The 20,249-nt window shown below is 35.9% G+C and overlaps 1 protein-coding gene across 1 annotated transcript; it reads left to right on the plus strand.

Annotated features, from left to right (window-relative positions):
* Positions 1–2,751: 2,751 nt before the first annotated feature.
* Positions 2,752–3,246, plus strand: LOC145050170 (uncharacterized). The gene has a single exon (XM_078998460.1). It carries the CDS (start codon positions 2,752–2,754, stop codon positions 3,244–3,246), a length of 495 nt encoding a protein of 164 aa, XP_078854586.1.
* Positions 3,247–20,249: the final 17,003 nt, after the last annotated feature.

Below are 20,249 nucleotides of genomic sequence, written 5' to 3' on the forward strand. Positions count from 1 at the left end.
TAAGCATAAACAGAACTTACAATTATTTACACTAGTGATCTACATCACTTTAAATCTCTCAGAGTAATGTCACTTCATATCGTCACCTGTGATATAAATAAACTGAGTGGGTCAGGTTGGGAAACCTGGTGAGTACATAGGGTTTTCAACCCACAATAATATAATTATTATGTTTAATCATCAAACAGTTAACCCAATTACCCATCCCCATTATCTTCTTTATTCTTAAGGATCTACCCTAAGAATCAGTTATTTCTTGTTCATTCATTCCTAAGGAGTATCCTAAGGAACAGGTATGAATTCCATCGTTGTAAATGACACGTCTGTCAAGCACAGCCTGCTAGTTCTTTCACTAGGGCACAACTACGAAAATTGTGACATTCTCTATGGGGCGCATATGCCGAAATAGTCCTTTAGGCGCATCTGCCGAGGTTATGAGGTTCTCTATTAGGCGCTTCTGCCAGTAGAGTCCTTTAGGCGCTTCTGCCGGGTTTTATTGACAGTATCGTTTTCGAGAGTCCACTCGCAATACATATCAATGGGTTTTTAGAGTATACCAGTGAACACGTCGTTCACAACACCTACAGGTTGCGAGCCTACTAGTGTTCCACTGGAATGTCTAGAATAGTCTGTGGTTGTCATCCATACTCTACTGAATGACGAGGCCATCATTTGGGAAAAAGGCTTCTCACATCGTCCACCTCTCACCCACACCTCACGGTCTATTTTACCTCTCAACTCATCATCCAACTCATATTTCATCTATTACATCTACCCATGTCTTACCCCAACATTTTCGTAGATATAAAATATATATACAGTTTAAATCATTTAAAACATGTATAAAATTGTTCACCGAGCATAGACAGCAAGTAAACAGACAATATGCACACATAGCACGCAGTAAATAATTCATATCTATGTGTAAGTTGAAGGGGACCATGAACTCACCTGAAAGGTGATGACTCAGCACTCGGACAGCGCTTCGATACTCTGAAAACGATTTTCCTTCGATAAAACCTAGTACCAATACCACTAGGGTTTAGTCTAACGATAACCGCGACAAATTAATTAGTCTGACTATTATTAAGCGTTAATAACACTCAATATAACTCATAATAATAGCCCAAATAATTATTTTAAGGACCTAATAACGTTCCTATAATTATTTGAAAGCTATATTAAAAATTCGTAAACGTAGCACACTTACAGCGAATTTTATCGAAAAACGGAACTTAATTGGAGCAGCATTTCGAAACCGAAAGGCTCTTTTTCTCGGGACTCCGGGAGCCTCGGGGCTTCCTTAGGGTGCTAGGGGGTTTACCTAGGCTTAGGAGGGGGTTAGGGGGTAGTGAGAGAAAGTAGAGAGAGAAAGTTGTGGTGGAATGTGTGAAAAATCCGAGAGGCTTCGCTTCCCTTTTATAGGCCGCAGCCTCGGAGTACGCTGGGCGTACCGAGGACCTTACGCGGGGCGTAATTCGGATAGAGATTATAGGTGGCGAAGGCTCGGTGGTGCGACGTGGCTTCTCCTGGACCGAGGAAGGCTAGAACGCGGAGCGTGGGGACTTCGCACGCGAGGCGTACTCGGACGCTGGGCGTCTTTGGATTACTCGGGGCGTATGCGAGGACAGGTGTCACCCATCCGAAGCAAGGCGTGCTCAGCAAGCGACGACTGAGATTTGGCCACGTCATCGCATCTAGCAACAGCTTCGCAAATTCGAGTTTAATCTTTAAAAATTCGTAACTTTCTCATACGAACTCCATTTTTGACGTTCTTTATATCCACGCGAAGGTGGGAACGTACTATACAACTTTCATTTAGACTATGTCGGCTAATTTTGACTCAATTTTAAATTTTATATTATTAACAGGCCGGGACAGGATTGGTCCGTTAAATACTCATAACTTCTTCATCCGACGTCCGTTTTCGCCCATCTTTTTCTCGTTACGCTAATCTTAACGAGATCTTCGATTCTCGTTCAGGTCGTGTAGGCCAAAAACCGCTCGATCTAATATACGAATTTCGGGCTGTACACTGCTAATCCGAAACTTCGAAAAATCATAACTTCATCATACGAAGTCAGATTTGGGCGTTCTTTTTATCGATGTTCTTAGTTTAACATACTCTATGACTTTTTTTTATATCTCTAAGGCTAAAACTTGCTCTATCATAAATTCCCTAATTACGCTTCCCAGTGTCGTGCCGGTTCCGTCGCGAAACTTCGACGGGTCATAACTTCTTCGTTAAAACTCGGATTTCAGTGTTCTTTATATGTACGGAAACCTTGTGACATATTCTAGAACTTGGTTAAGATTATTTATTCTAAATAATCTTTTGTCGAAAAGTCGTTTTCGACCCCTGTTGCCTCAAATTGACTAGCCCGGATTTGCGGGCGTTACAATATGTGCATATATCTTATCACAACTAGGTGTAGGTGTACAACTATATTTTATTATGATCAAATCATATGAACTATTTAAATTGGGAGTAATATTTGATAGACTAAACACTTGGTGATCCAAAATGTATAGGAACTAAACAAAATGCCTAGAAGAAGTAGCACTCGTCCAAACCTTAACTAATGACCAGAACCATAACAACAACAACAACCACAACCTCCACCACCAGAAACAAACCCTCTAATAAGTACATCAGAACTTGAAGAAATCATAGCTCAGAGAATCACTGCAGCTCTAGCTAATGTCACAAGAGGAGGAATTAAAAATGATGGCAATGTAGGGACCGCCAGAATGTGTACCTACAAGGATTTTATGAATTGCAAACCTAAGAGCTTCCATGGAACGAAACAGGTTGTTAGCTTGACTCGGTGGATAGAAAAGGCAGAATCAGTATTTCAAATAAGCTTCTGTCCCGACGACTGTACGGTACGATTTGCTGTGTGTACCTTCGCTGATGCAGCGTTAACATGGTGGAACAATCATGTTAATACAATAGGAATTGATGCTGCAAACTCCATGAAATGGGAAGAACTGGAGAGGATGCTAGTAGAGGATTATTGTCTAAGAGAGGAAATACAAAAACTGGAACAAGAGCTGTGGAACCTAACAATGAAGGGTTCCGAGATAAATGCTTATACCGCTAGGTTCAACGACCTTGCGATAATGTGTCCAGCTCTTGTAACCCCCGAATACAAGAAGATTAAGCGATATATCTGGGGTCTAGAATCACAAATCAAAGGAATGGTGATCGCATTGAAGCCTTCAACATATGACAGTACCAAGTGAATAGCTCATTAACTGACCAGCACAGAAATCCAAGTGGGATTTATAGCTGACTCTCCAGAATCTGGTACGAACAAGCGCAAATTTAATGGGAAGAATCCCATATAATCATCTGAGGAGAGACAAGATGTGGCAACTAATTATGCAGCCACAACAACAATACCCATGCAACCAAGGAGGTATGCTGGAACATTCCCAGGGTGCTCTCGGTGCAACCGTCATCACCTAGGTACCTGTTCATGGTGCGGTCAATGTAACCATCAGCACGCAGGTGACTGTTATATTTGCATGAAGTGCAAAAAGAGGGGACACATTGCGAGTTATTGCAGGAGCACCACACCTATAACAGAAAATCAAGGAACAAACATTGGAACAGGCTATGATGGAGGGAGAGCGTGTTTTGAGTGTGGTGAAATTGGACATATCAAGAAGGAATGTCCAAAGTTAAGGAGTCAAGGAAGTTAGGCCGTGGTAGGGCATTCGTAATAGGAATCAGGGAAGCTATCCAGGACCCATCGGTGGTATCTGGTACAAAATAAATTTCAGGACAAAATTATTCTAACGGGGGAGAATGTAACACTAGTCAAAATAGGTCAATAACAATCACATGTGATTATGCCAATCATGTAATGTGATGTTGTTAAACTAGTAATGTGATAAACCTACTATGTAGTTCGTGATAAATTCTAATACAAGTATGAAATTTTATGATACAACTAAAAGTATACGTCCATACGTTTCCAAAATTATAGAGAACGTCTAAATCTGACTTCGCGTGAAGAAGTTATGATAAAACGAACACTATAAATCTCTATAATAAGAGGAATTTAAAATAGAATTAGAATTAGCTATTGGAGTCTAAAAGAGAGTTGTAGTTCTCAGAATTACCTACGCATCGATATAAAGAATGTCAAAAACGGAGTTCGTATACAAAAGTTACGACCATCCGAAGTTACAGTTGTCTTAGAGCATGACACGTGTCAGAAACCCTAATCTCACTGGACTCACGACGTGAGCATAAAAACCCACGATGTGAGGATTCAAACTGCCACATTTCGAAGCTAGAAGCCTACGAAACGATAACCCAAAAGCTCACGATGTGAGCAAGGTTTTCTCACGACGTGAGGACGCTGGTTGACATTATTCGAGGCTAGAAAATACGCGTTAAAGCTATGGGATGACTCTTGACATAGCTCACGACGTGAATCTATCATTCTCACGTTGTGAGGGCCAAAAACTAGCCTATAAATAGAGGCTTCGACCTCATCCATTCCTCACACCTAATCTCTTCTCTCTCTCTCTCTCTCTCTCTCTCTCTCTCTCTCTTTCTCTCATTTGCTGAAGCCGTTTCGCTTCTCGAGCTCGATGATCGCAAACCGTTGACTGTTTTCAGTTAGATTCTATCGAAGCACAATATTAAGGTGAGCTTCACGGCCCCACTTTCTAATATTTTCGGGGGGAAAACGCATGCTAACTATTGAATTAAATTTAATATTATGTTTATATGATAGTATGTTCGTATCAACATATATAGTTATATTAACAGGGATATAGTTGGTGTGTCTCATATATACCTAAAGTATATATATGATATTTTGAAATCACACAACTATGTTAAACTTGTTAGCATTTTAGTATTATAGAAGTATACTAATATATACCCGGAATTATACTCGGGAATTTTATATATATATATATATATATATATATATATATATATATATATATATATATTATGTGTGATGTAGCTTATGAGTTATACTCTGGGGTTCTATATATACTATGTTGTGTGATAGACCCAGAGTTATACTCAGAAGTTATATATATCATTTTTTAAGTATGTTATATGTTATTATTGATGGTTTTATGTCAAGATAAAACCTGATATGTTATATGCTATTATTGATGGTTTCATGTCAAGATAAAACCTGATATGTTATATGCTATTATTATTGGTTTTATGTCAAGATAAAACTTGATACGTTATATATTATTGTTGGTTTTATGTCAAGATAAAACCTGGTTTTACTTCAAGTTATAGCTGTTATACTGCCTAAATGTTATGAAATTAGGAGTAATGTTTAAAATCATAGTCTAGTAACATAGGGTTTTAGACACAAAAATGCTTTTGTTGTTAGAACTATAGAACGCCATGAAAGTTTACATGAGCTATTGTATTCGTCAACTAAAATTAGAAATCTTAGTGGAAATCCTCTGACCTGTAACCGTTAATCCCGTGTGAGCAAGGAAGTTGTATATGGATCTATACGGGTTGACAACCCTACCCGTGGTTGCTAGATCCAACCCAACGGTATTCGGGTGACGAACTTGCCTAATTTACTACCTTACGACATTGATGAAGTGGGCGGAAACTACCGCAGGGTGTGATCGTTGTACTACAGTAAGGTGTGATCCTTGTACTACCACAAGGTGTGAATCTTATACTACCGCAAGGTGTGATCCTTGTACTACCGCAAGCTGTGATCCTTGTAATACCGCAATATGTGATCCTTGTAACTACCACAATGTGTGATCCTTGTAACTACCACAAGGTTTGATCCTTATAATAATAATAAGAGGTATAAAACTAAGTCATACAGTCGCAGCTATAGACTCATGGTAGCGCAACTTTAGAAGCATTATACTTTGTCGATATACAAGTATGAATGTTAAGTATAAGTTTCTCAAAGACTTACACTCTAAGCATAAGAATCTAGTAGGTATATTACTTGTATATTAAGTAGACCACTATACCTATTCTACTTACTCGTATAGAATTAAAATAGATTTATATGTAGCGGTTTTACTCGTATAGAATTGAAATAGATTTATACGTAGCGGTTTTACTCGTATAGAATTGAAATAAGATTTATACGTAGCAACTTTAGTTTGTATGGGATTAAAAACATTTGTATGAGACTTATAAGTATATTACTTATTTGGTAAGTAAACCATTATACCTAGGATATATATATATATATACACACACACACACACACTAAATGTTGGAGAGTCAAAACGATACTTTCAAAACTCTACTTTTGAATTGAGAAAAAGTACTATTTCTACTTAGAGTCAAAACCTATGAAATCACCAACTTTATGTTGACGTATTTTAAATTGCATGTGTTTTCAGGAAGTTGATAACTATGATATGAGAAATGACGTTACACCGCCTGGTGTTTCTGCCGACGGCCGGGGTGTGACAGAGTCCGTATGTAAAAGTTATGATTTTTACATGGTTATTAGCAGTATCATCTTCGTAGACTATTTAATTTAAGATCGGTCGAGAATTCGCCAACGGGGTCAAAAGAAAAGTTGTAGTACTCGGAAATACCTACACGTGGATGTAAAGAATGTCAACAACGGATCTTGTATGCGAAAGTTATGAATTTTTGTTGATTGAAGTTTTAACTACATTTTTTCTTGCTACCCATGCCACTACGTTGGGTGTACCAGAAAAGTACTCTGGGCGTACACCAATATTACGTCGGGCGTAATCATTGTTGGCAGCCTATAAATAAGTGGCGAAAAACCTTCATTTACTTACATCTTTTAAATCCAATTGCTTCTAGACTTCTTTCTTCTTGAGTCCAAGTTATTCTAGTCCTTAGGGGTGTTTAGCAAGGCTCTGAGGCATCAGAGAGCCCCAAAAATAGAAGCTTTCAGGTCAGAGTTCTGCCAGCGCAATTTCCCGGTTTTTGCTAAAACCTCTGTAAGTTAAGTTGTACTTACTACTCTTTAAGTGTAACTTATATTTATAGTCATAAGTCATTATTATGGACCAATAAATAAGATTTGTTAGTAATTTCAACTTCATATTACTCCTTGATCTACTTACCGAGATGATGTCTAGGTTGGATTTAGTGAGGTGTTTAAAGTGAGATTTCCAAACAGTATATTTTATATGCCAAACAGACCCTGCATCCGATATGATCCTACCTGGTTGTCTCTTATCAGCTATAGATCAATAAACATTAGGATTATTGAGAAATATAGACTATTAATTAGTCATAAAGAAATATTAGACTAAGACTTTGTGATAATGATACTAGGTTACGTCAGAGGAAAAGTTAGTTGCTAGAAGCGAAGCACTATTCGACTTTCCAGTCATCACTTTAACAAGTGAGTGCATAGTTACTTTCATCTTACACATTGTGACATCCCCATTTTCACGGCCAGAGAAGACCGATTTTTGTTTATGCTTTATAAAAATCAGAGTATCTCTTTTAATAAAAATGTTGCGGAATTTGTTCCTAAAAAAACACGATAAATACGTTATCAAAACATTTCCAAAGAAACATATTTTATTCATTTTAAAACCTTTGGGATGTCATCGTCAATACAGAAACATAAGCATAAACAGAACTTACATTCATTTACACTAGTGATCTATATCTCCTTAATCTCTCAGTGTAAGGTAACCTCACATCGTCACCTGTGATATAAATAAACTGAGTGGGTCAGGTTGGGAAACCTGGTGAGTACATAGGGTTTTCAACCCACAATAATATAATTATTATGTTTAAAAAATCAAGAAATCAACATAATTACCCATCCCCATTATCTTCTTTATTCTTAAGGATCTACCCTAAGAATCAGCTATCTCTCCATCATTCGTTCCTAAGGTTCATCCTAAGGAATCGTCACGAAGTCCTTCGTTGCCACAGTTTACACAACGAGCACTAAGTCTGCATAGTCGCCAGGGTTTAGGCATCAAGTCTGCATGATCACCAAGGTTTAGGCATCAAGTCTGCATGATCACCAGGGTTTAGGCATCAAGCCTGCATGATTACCAGGGTTTAGGCATCAAGTCTGCATGATCACCAAGTTTTAGAGTTCACCAGGTGAACACATTGTTCACAACACTTACAGATTGCGAGCCTGCTAGTGTTCCACTGGACTGTCTAGAATAGTCCATGGTTGTCATCCATACTCTGCTGAATGACGGGACCATCATTTGGGAAAAGGCTTCTCACATCGTCCACCTCTCACCCTCACCTCGTGGTCTATAACACTTCTCAACTCATCATCCAACTCATATTCCATTTATTACATCTACCCATGTTTTACCCCAACATTATCGTAGATATAAAATACATATCCAGTTTAAATCATTTAAAACATGTATAAAATCGTTCATCCAGCATAGACAGCAAGTATTAAGATAATATGCACATATAACACGTAATTTATATAAAATACTTCATATCTATGTGTAAGATGAAAGTAACTATGGACTCACTTGAAAGGTGGTGACTCAGCACTCGGACAACGCTTCGATACTCTAAAAATAATTTTCCATCGATAAAACCTAGTATCAATACCACTAGGGTTTAGTCTAACGATAACTGCGGCAAATTAATAGTCTGACTATTATTACTATTATATAAGCGATAAACGATACTTATATAACTCATAATAATAGCCCAAATAATTATTTTAAGGACCTAATAACATTACTATAATTATTTGAAATCTATATTAAAAAATGTGTAAGCGTAGCTCACTTACAGCGGATTTTAAAGAAAACCGGGCTTTGCTCGGAGCAGCATTTCGAAACCGAAATACCCTTTTTCTCAGGACTCCGGGAGCCTCCGGGCTTCCTTTGGGTGCTAAGGAGGTTCCCTAGGGTTTAGGGGGTTAGGATAGGCTAGAGAGAGAAAGAAGTTAGAGAGAGAAGTGAGAAAGGTACAAGAAATGAGGCTGGCTCGGCCTCCTTTTATAGCTGCGAGGGCCTCACTACGTTGGGCGTTCAGAAGCTCTACGCGGGGCGTAGCTTCGGATAAGGCGGACAGATGGCGAGCTTCGGATGGGGCGACGTGGCTCAAGCTGGACCGAGGAGTGCGAGGCATATGCGGCGAGTTCCGAGCTCCGTACACAGGGCGTAATGCGAGGACTACGTGTCGCAATCCGAAGCGAGTTCTTTGATCAGCATCGGACGGCTGGTACTCGGCCACGTCATCATCATCGCATCAGGCTTCGCAAATCCGAGTGCAAACTTTAAAAATTCGTAAATTTCGTGTACGAGCTCCGTTTTCGACGTTATTTATATCCACGCGAAAGTGGGAACGTATTCTACAACTTTCGTTTAGACTCCGTCGGCTAATTTGGACTTTATTTTAAAAGTTATATTATTAACAGACCGGGACACGATTGGTCCGTTAAAAATTCATAACTTCTTCACCCGACGTCCGTTTCCGTCTGTATTTTTGTCGTTATGCTACTATTAATGAGATATTCTATTCTCTTTTAGGTTGTGTTGGCCAAAAACCGCTTGATCTAATATTCGAATTTCGGGTTGTACACTGCTAAGCTGAAACTTCGAAAAATCATAACTTCTTCATATGAACTCAGATTTGGGCGTTCTTTTTTATGGACGCTCTCGGTTTAATGTATTCTACGAATTACATTTAGATCACTTAGGCTAAAACTCACTCTATCATAAATTCACTATTTACGCTTCCCGGTGTCGTGTCGGTTTTGCCGTAAAACTTCGACGGGTCATAACTTCTTTGTTATAACTCGGATTTCGGCGTTCTTAATATGTACGGAAACCTTGTGACATATTCTACAACTTGGTTAAGATTATTTATTATAAATAATCTTTTGTCGAGAAGTCGTTTTCGACCCCTATTATCTCTAAATTGACTAGCCCGGATCTACGGGCGTTACACACATAGATGTGAAGTATTTAACTACTTAGATGCTATGTGTGCCTATTGTCTGAATTTGCAATACTTGTGCTCGATATGATTACTTATACTATATTCAACTATCTTATAATGCATAAAGTATACTGGGTAGTAAAGGGTTATATGAAGTAATATATAATGAGGGATTGTAGCCAGTATGGTATTATTGCACTACTAAGGACTAGTAATCTAGTAGGACATAAAGGACAACCACATACTACTGTAGAGAAGTCTGGTCAACATGGACATGTTTGTAACTTGTAGATGTTTTATTAAGTCCTACATGGGCAGGTACGAAACCTGTAGGTGATGCTAAATCGTACACGGGGTTGGCTTGCAACCTGTAGGTGTTAATCAATTATACACGGGCAGGTTTACAACATGTAGGTGTTAATCAATCAAGCACGGGCAGGTATACAACCTATAGGTGTTAGTAAATTATCTTGTAGGCAGGTCTACAGCCTGTAGGCATTAATGAACCATACACAGTCAAGTTCTCGACTTATAGGTGTCACTAAATTATACATGGGATGGTCCCCGACCTGTAGATGTTATGGAACCTAATACGAATAGGACTAGGAACTCTAGGTATGAATGAATTATTCATGTGGGGTACTCCATTCACCCCATGGCTATCTTATTAGCACATATTGCTAATGGACTAGCGAAGGAATATTGTTCACTTAGAGATCTTTTAGGATAGATCCTTTGAGATCATCGATCTAGGATCAGAGAGTGAGAATAACGAGAATGGGTAATCGGGTTAATTGTTTGATGTGAATTATATAATTGTAACAAACTGATCATAATATTGCAGGTTGAAAACCCTATGTACTCACCAAGTTTTCCAACCTGAACCACTCATTTTATTGTATCACAGGTAGCGATCTAAAAGATATATTCTACTGAGAGATTTGAGCAGTATTAGGCCACACTACTAGAAAACAGTCCTTTAATGACGCGCAACCAATGACACGCGCTGATAGAGGACATGCATTTGTGCGTGCCCTAAAAAATAATGTCATTTTTGCAAAATATGAAGGATAGAGGACACACATTTGTGCTTGCCCTAAAATTAGTGTCAGAAAAGAAAAAAATGAAAATGCGGAGGGCGCCTTTCATAAAATGTGTGTCATCTAAGTGTGTGGCTTTATAATTTTTTAATGAAACACGCGTTTTGAGCGGGATTTCACCCGCCTATTAGATCCCAAAAATTAAAACTCCCCGCCTCTTCCAATTAGCAAGAAAAAGCCCTAGGGCGCGCCTTCGTCTTCATAGCAGAATTGCTCTTGCTTTCGTGATCAAATGCCTCGCGACGCCGATTGTTTTCATGTTTCCAATATTTATCTCAGTGTTTAAGCCACTATAGGGACTGGTGTTATGCATTTTATTTACTCATTGACTCATACACATTCTACAATTAGGGAGCTGAACTCACAGAGTCGGCGATTGGGAGGTCTACGACTCCTCACACTCAAAACGCCGGTGATTTTAAGGTTTTTTGTCCCCGATATCAAAGAAGGACTAGGATTTTATGTTTTACACCTCAAAAGTGCGCACCTAAGAACTAGCGATTTTATATCAGCTTGTTCAGGAGAACAAAGATATCCGCTCTTCCTCGTCGAAAGGTCAGTTCTGGGGTTTCGAAACTATAGGGCTCCCATTAGACTAGCATCATGTTCTTCGCGTACTCTGCTTGCTTCAACTTCTTCGTCTTCCTTCATTTTCACCAAGTTTAGATCTATACATCATTTGGGTTTTTCATTTTCAGTGTCAACTGTTGCAAATTATGTAAATCCCTTGTTCTGTTCTCGAAGAGGAAAACTTATGGCTCATACAATTGCCAAGGCCACTCTTGGCCTCACTCATCCTGCCGAAATCGAATCCCCCAAGGTCCCATTCTCAAACTTGATCTTTCTTTTGACTTATTAATGCCCTTAAACTGTTCGACGAATTGCTTATCATTTTGTGTGCGTCTATCTGTCTATGAAATTAACCAATACGCATACACAATTACACACTATCCTAATTTCATAACCTTGACCGATTTCCCATCCTACTCTGATAATGTCTTTCTTTTTCTGAAAAACGAAAGATATCTTTCGCGTCTTGGAACCAAACGGGTCAGCTTATTTGGGATTGGAAAAGCCCCAATAACTTAATCTTCTTCTATTTCTTCTTACCAAAGTATGGGTGAATCTGTTGCTTCATCTGCTAAAGCTTCTCAAGGTAACAATGTCGCTGTTGCTCATGATTCTTCACAAGACTTAACTTCTGAATTGAAGCTTACAGCTTCCTCAGCAATAGCAACGGGTATATTCCATTCAAGAAATAACAACCTAAATGCTCAAATTTTGATCTAAGTATTGCTTAAAGATTCATACTATACTATGATGATTATGGTGAGATATAAAATAGTTTTTTTTGCCATATTAAGGTCATTAAAGAAGTTAGCAACAGTCTTTCTTTCTAGAGAATTATAGTGTTATCTTTTATTTAATTGTTCGGTTGCAACACTGCTGCCTTGATGAATTCATTGCATCTTTATCAAACTTTTGCAATAACAAGGTCAAGCTAGTGTATGATCTTTATATGCATTTATAGTGCCAAATCTTGATCATAGGTCAAAGAGGACAATTACATTCAAAGAATATAATTTATGTACTGCATTTATATTAAAAAAAATTCAACATGTTTTGGTTTTACAGATTGAGGAGTTCCGTAAAAAGAAAGTTGCAGCTAAAAAAGTTGCATCCAGTAATTCTGTTAATGGAGACTTACATGAAGTAAAACCTTCAGTTGCTGATGCTACATCCGATTTAAGTTCAGAACATGTTGGAAACAATGAAAACAAAAAAAAAGACATTCATGTTATAGAATCCCATTCCATGCATCCAACAAATGAAAATCCCATAAACACTTTCAATAAACCTTCTGCAAATCCAATCCAGACATATTCAACTGATAAAAAAATAGATCATCCACATCCAGAAGAGGATAATAATCATAGAAATTTGAATCATTAAAGTAATACAAGGCTTGAAGATGCCCTTAGAAACAGTAAAGATAACCATTTGAAGGATTTTACCTCCACAAATCCTTATACAACAGCACAAGCTTCTATTAATAAGTCTTATCCTAAGATACCTTCATCTTCTAACAACTCAAATCACAATGTTCAACAAGCCAATGGCTCAACATACAGAGGTAGGTAATTAACTAATTATTAATTCATATGCTATTTCATCTGATCTCATATTCTCATAAAATTATGAATTTGATCATCTTTAAACTTTCAGATTCTTTGTTTGAAGTTGTGAAATCTCTACAATATCCTCCAGTTTCTGATAAGAACCCTAGTAATTTTCTTGATCATCCAGTATTGGAAATCAGCTCTGAATCTGTATCTACAACCTTCAGATATGATGATGTAGCCTCAACAGGATTACCTTCAAGAAGATCGCATCCATCTGTTCTGGATTCAATTCTTCCAAATGAAGAAACATATAAAGAAATTAATCTATTCAGCTCAAAATTTCACCCCGTTGATGCTCCTCATGTTACTTAAAGTTTTATTTATTTATATATTTATTTTATATATCTTCTTAATTTCACTTTTTTGATTATAGGTGCATTGTTAGGGACATATGAAGATAACAGATTTAAATCCGAGTCAAAGAAACCTTCTCTCATGTCAATTGACTTTCTTAACCTTGGAGGTGGACCCGAGTTAGAAAAGAAACTCAAGTACATAGAGCATGTTTGCTCAGGGGTAATTTTGGGAAAAGAGCTTGTAAATGCACCTCCCAATGTACTTACCCCGGGTTCATTATCCATCTCATTTTCATCTGTTAATAGAGACATAGAGTTAAAATATATATTTTCATTTTTCTTTTTTAATAATTGTAACAAGGGTATTAGCGGAAGAAGCTGAAAAGATTACTTCAACAATCAATTGTGATAAGTTATCTGATATAGGTTCCGAGTATGAAGGGTAAGATTGACAAACTTGTACATGTTTCAGACTTTCAGTTACCAATTGCTACTATGATTCCCCAATATTGCTTTAATGTCATCATGTGGATCCTCAGAACTGTATACAAATCACAAATATATATATATATATATATATATATATATATACACATGATATATCTATATCTTATGTGTCATTAGGATATGGAAATCAAAGGAAAAGTAAGAAATATACAATGTAGTTGACAAGAGAGTCTCCTTAAGTGGGCCCAGATTTCCAGATGGGACAAAATGTGTCCCAAAACCTACATAAAGTGCATCAACTGGATTTCAAATTATGTTCCCTGTGATTCCAAGATAAGCACATGTGCATACAAATGCATAATCACATGAACATGATATTTCCTAGATCTTGACACCCACTAGAGAGATTTTTATTGAAGATTAATTAGAAAATAAAGGATCAGATCAAGATTACTTGAACTATAATAGTGTATGATATTCATAGTTTTTTTGAAGGGTATATATGGAATCATTATTGGAATAGATTGTCTAAAGTTTCCCGAAACATGGAAGATCAATGAGATTTCCATGATAAGTTTTCAGTTATGAAGATATAAAGATCATTGGTTTTTACATATATGTGATATGTTTATTTATTTGTATCCATATCTGTTTTTGAGGCATTATTTATTTGTTAATCTTTTATCAAAGAAGTTGAATCAAAGAACGCCTTAGTACATGATGGATCTGATTTGTGCACAATCATAAACTAATATTTACTAATTATTTATAAAAAGTTAACATAAACTTATTTCTTGTTATAGAGGTGGATTGTCTTTGAATATTCAACCATACAAGGCAACTAGAGATAAAAAAAAAATTCAAACTTTGTCCCTATAATGTTGGAAAGCTACAATAGATGAAGGCATTGAACTGGTAAATTTTTAAATTTTTGTTAGAATAGATGAAGGCAATAAACATTGAGGTAAGTTTTCTAAATTCAATTTGGTACAAAAAAAACTATTTTTTTCTGCCATTCGTGGATCAAATTGGAACATGGTCACATCCCTTCACCCCTGTTAGTTATTTCCTATGATGCAATTGGTAGAAGTTAAGAAAATTACAAGCAAAACCAGTTTGTGGATGTGGGTTATCTAATGGGTGTATGATGTTGGTTGAAGTAATAAAAAAAATATCACACAAAGTTTCAATTATCTCTTGCACTAGATGCCATTTGTCAACATAATAAAAAATGCTACTTGTCCTCGGAAGAATACACATTCAGAATACCATTAGTGACAGGTACCTTATCTACCTTGTTGCTCATTCTTCTTAAAATACCAAATTACCCTCTTAATTTATAAGTGAAAAGCTAAAAGGGGTTTTCTGGAAGCTCTTAAGGAGTTGATATCTTACAATAACCCTATGGTTGTAGCAAATGTTGTTGCAGCTCTTGCAGAAATTCAAGATAACAACATTAAACCCATCTTTGATATTACCACCAGTACACTTACAAAACTTCTTACTGCTCTCAATTAATGCACTAAGTGAGTGTGATTCTTGAATAATGTACTTATCTTTTACTAAAATCTGCTATGAAATATATATGTTATCCTAATATGCTATCTGTTACAGTTTTTTGTTCTAAAATGTTGTTATATTTATAGGTGGGGTCAAGTCTTCATATTAGATGCTCTTTCCAAATACAAGGAAACTGATGCTTGTGAAGCTGAAAATATAGTAGAGAGAGTCACTCCAAGACTGCAACAAGCAAAATTGTGTTGTAGTTCTTTCAGCTGTTAAGGTGGATTTGATTACTTGTTGTTTCAAAATAAATTACTTTTCATGAAGCATAGGGACAGTATTGTAATTTACTCTTTTCCTCTTGTATTTGTAATATATCCATGTTATGATTTCTCTACTTTTGAACATGTTTTGTTATATAAGTATTTTATTTTGCATTATGAGACTTTAAATGTGTTATTTAATTTTAAAACTACTAAATTTATCAAAAATATATATTTTTAATACATTTAAAATTATGACACGCAAAAATGTGTGTCATCTGTCTGTATGAAAGGGTCTTTAACGATACGCAATGTGAGTCGTAAACGCGCATCGTAAATTTACGACACGCAAATGTGTGTCATCTTCTTTATGACAGAGCCTTCCTTGACACGCATTGCGTGTCGTCAGCGAGCGTCGTAAATAGACGACGCGCAAAAGCGTGCCGTCTCTCGTTATAACAGGGCCTTCCTTGACACGCATTTGCGCGTCATTTGAGCCTTTTATGACACGCAAAGCGCGTCGTAAAAGGTTGTTTTCTAGTAGTGCCACTAGTTTAGTTACTGTAAGGCTTGTAATAGTTCTTTATGCTTACGTTTCTATATTGACGATGACATCCCCACGTTTTAATATAAATAAATTACATTTATTTGGAAATGCTTTAATAATATCATTATCATGTTTTTGGGAACAAATTCTACAATATTATTCTTCAAAAACGATACTATGATTTTGAATAAGTATAAACAAATCGGTTTTTTCTGGCAGTGAAATTGGGGATGTCACATCAACCGGATCATTGGAAGTACCAGATGGAATATTAAAACTATTCACTAGATCACTAGAATTATTTTCATTATCATTTTGATTTCTAGCAAAAAATTTATTCAAAGACCCTCTTAATTGATTAACCATTACTTGTTCTTTTCTTTTTTGTTTTTTATTTTGAGCATCCGATGTTTGTTTTTAGAGAAACATATTTAAAACTCAACAAATCTAGTTATAAAAGCTAAGAAAATAAACATACAACCTGAACAATATTTTTTTTTATTTCCACTTTCAAGATGTGAAGATATCTGAAGAATGAATTTAAGAATCTGAATATTAATAATTTTTTTAATACTGTTGTCTAATAAAAACAATAAAATAAATTTATAAATTTCTAGAAACAAGAACACAAAGTAATAGATTTTCAGAAAACTCATATATTCAGATTTCAATATAAACAGAAATAAGAAGTTCAATCAATCAAACTCTTGATTCACGTCACATTCACATCACAGAAACAAGAAACAAAAAAAGTTTTGGAAGGTTGATGGCAACATATTTTGATTAAAAAAGAAAGTAAAATCAAAATAAGAAGAACAAAAGTAGAGAACTAACCCAAATATGCAAATCACTTGAAGAGAATAAGAATAAATCATTCATTCTTTCGTTATCCAACTCCAAATATTCAAAATAAATCAGATATCATATATGCCTCCAAATACTATCATTCAGATCATAGAAACAAATCACTTAATCAGAAACAATGAAGAAAACCGCAAATCAGATTCAAAATTAGAAACAAAAAGAAAAAAAATCAAAATTAGAAACAAACTAAGTAAAAACGAACTTTCCCAATGACCCAAATCAGTTGAACTGTTGAAGAGAAACCAGAAATCAGGAAAAATACAAATCCAACAGGTCCTTAGAGCTTTACTCATTTCTTTCGTTTTCCTCTTGCTTCAGGCACAAAAAAATACAACCCAATCAAGCAGAGTGAGTGTTGAATCACAACTCAGAATGAAAGATTGAAAAAAATGAACTTGATGGATTGAACTATTAAATATAGTAGCCAAAAGGTTTAGAGAATTAGAGAGATTTAGAATGAGAAGTTAAGAGTAATGAATAGAAATCAAACTATAAGGAGATGAGATAGTTCAGGTTGCGATTACCGTATTGACAACATCAAGTTTATAAGCACAAGAGGACGTTTTGTTTTTTCATGACCATTTGAATGCTTGAATACACAATCGATGCGATTGGATGGTTGTTTGGTGTCTGTCGTTCCCTGTTTCCTTACATCCGAAGAGATCAGATCACAAAATGGGCTAATAATTTTGGGCCACTGTTATATACACTATAGACATGTTCTAATTATTTTATGTTGTAAATTTTGTTACCCTGGGTCTAAGCCCAAATCACACATATATTGGGGCGGCCATATATATATATATATATATATATATATATATATATATATATATATATATATATATCATTGTCATTGTAGGCCAATGATGTTTAGTATATTGGTTTAAAAGGTCACTCATGAATTTTTTTTTTTTTGCGTTTTAAAGGTACGTACTTGTGTTTTACCGGGTTAAAAGGTCATTATGGAAAATATGAAGGGGTGACCCGGTGAACCTTATATATATATATATATATATATATATATATATATATATATATATATATATATATATATATGACCTATTGTCACTGTAGCCCAATGATATTTAGTATATTTGTCTAAAAAGGTCCCTCATATATTTTTTTTTGCGTTTTAAAGGTACGTATTTGTGTTTTACCGGTTTAAAAGGTCATTATGGAAAATGTGAAGGGGTCACCCGATGAACCCCTTCCAAATCATAAGGTCACATATGCCACGTAATGCCACCTAGATTAAAAAAAGCTACCTCAATTGCCACGTAGGTGTAATTAAGTCACCTACTAAAATGCTTGAATAACACTCAACATACGATACTAGAAAAGTTACTATACTCCCACTAGCTTTGACATTCACATATGACTCATCCTCACTTCTAAAAAAACGAAATTGTTTGACTTTCTCGTGGAAGCAAAGATTCCAGTTATGAGATGCTTGTTTCAATCCATATATGGATTTCTCAAGTTTACACACTCTATTGGGAAACTTTGTATCAACAAAAACCTCTGCCTGACTCATGTAAACATCTTCAGCCAACTTCCCATTCAGGAAAGCGGTTTTGACATCCATCTGCCAAATTTCCTAATCATGAAAAGCAGTTGTGGCAAGGGATAGTTTCGTTTTTATTACTTCTTTTCATAGTTTATTTTTAGTTAAAATCATCTCATTTTAGTTAATCTTCATGCATATTTTCTCTTTTTGTTATTTTTCTCCTTTACCGGGTGCTTTCCGGTCTTTTGAGCTTATTTGCAGGATTTATCGAAGACTTTTTATTATTGAAGGCGTGCAAGGAATGTGGGATAGCTGGAGGCTTAAAATTTGTTCATGGACTTGAAGTGGTGCAATTGGGCTTGGTTTCAACATAAACAAGAAAGCGTGTCAGACTTAAGTTTTGGGTGGGACGACGAGAATTCGAGCTATAGAAGATTAAGGTAGCATTGGGCCATCATTGGAGGCTTTGGAATAGCATAATTGGGCTACCAAGAATTATGCATGTGGGTTGGAGCATAAATTAGAAGATTGGGCTGGATTGCATTTTTAATGGGCCAATGCATGCATTCAGCGTGACCCACGCGGTCCGCGTGAATGATGGTGATGTGAACCCGGGTTTTGACTTGTTCACTCTATTTGTGGAAGGTTGGTGGGTGGCTTTTGGCAACTTTTTAACTCCGGAAATGAGCCACTTTTACTGGAGCTTTGAAGCCTTTTTGCAATATGAACACTTTGAAGAAAAACTCCATTTTGCTCTAAGAAAGTTTTGGAAGAATTGGATGATTTAGAGGATTGGTGTAATTTCTTTCCATCTTGCAACTAGAACAATGTTTGGTACCACTAAAGTACCTTGTATTTCTTTTATTTTGGCCATGCTTTGCAAAATTCTCATTTTGTTGATTAGGGTTTAACCCATGGATGATTAGTTGCTTTAAAGTCTTATTATTATCTTGTGTTTGAAGTTTATGGAAAAAAATTTCTAGCTAAACATCTTGTTATGTTGGTTTATCTTTGATCATGAGCTTAGATGAATAAATATTTATTTTTGTTGACTAATTTCTTGGTTAAGTAATGGAAAATTAGTAAGCAATAAATGGTTTATATGTTTGTTTTCATTTCATTTAGACCATGGGAATATTTCCTCCATAATGATAATGTAATCATTTGATTATCTTTTGGACTTGGTAACTCTTAGAACCTAAAGCTAATTGATTTTCACAAGATTATATGCTTCATTGATTTTGTGACTTTAATTAAGGGAATGTGTTAGAGCTCCTCCAACCATTTTAATATCTAAGAAGAGTTGAGGTAATTTGTGCTTATGAATTGCTATAGCCAAGTTAAACCAATTCACAAGTGTTGTTTCTTTTAGCCTAATGATAATTCAACTATGTCATCCATGTGGTGTATCCCAAAATCAACCAATTTCACTTCATTGAATTTAATCAAATCTTTTACTTGTTTACTTGTCATATTTATATTTTTGCTAGTTTTAATTTTGTCAAACAATCAAAAAGACCAAACCCCCCATTTTTAATTTATTGTCATTTACAAGTATTTTTACAAAGAGATTTTTCATAGAGTTATAAAATTGAGACAATCTCCGTGGATTTGATCCCTTTACCA

This window comes from Lactuca serriola, chromosome 5 (assembly GCF_051521515.1).
Source record: "Lactuca serriola cultivar US96UC23 chromosome 5, Lser_US96UC23_V15, whole genome shotgun sequence".
NCBI classification, from domain to species: Eukaryota; Viridiplantae; Streptophyta; class Magnoliopsida; order Asterales; family Asteraceae; genus Lactuca; species Lactuca serriola.

What these genes read in the sequence shown, in the direction of transcription:
- LOC145050170 (XM_078998460.1), top strand. Translation starts at nt 2,752, where the DNA reads ATGTGTACCTACAAGGATTTTATGAATTGCAAACCTAAGAGCTTCCAT.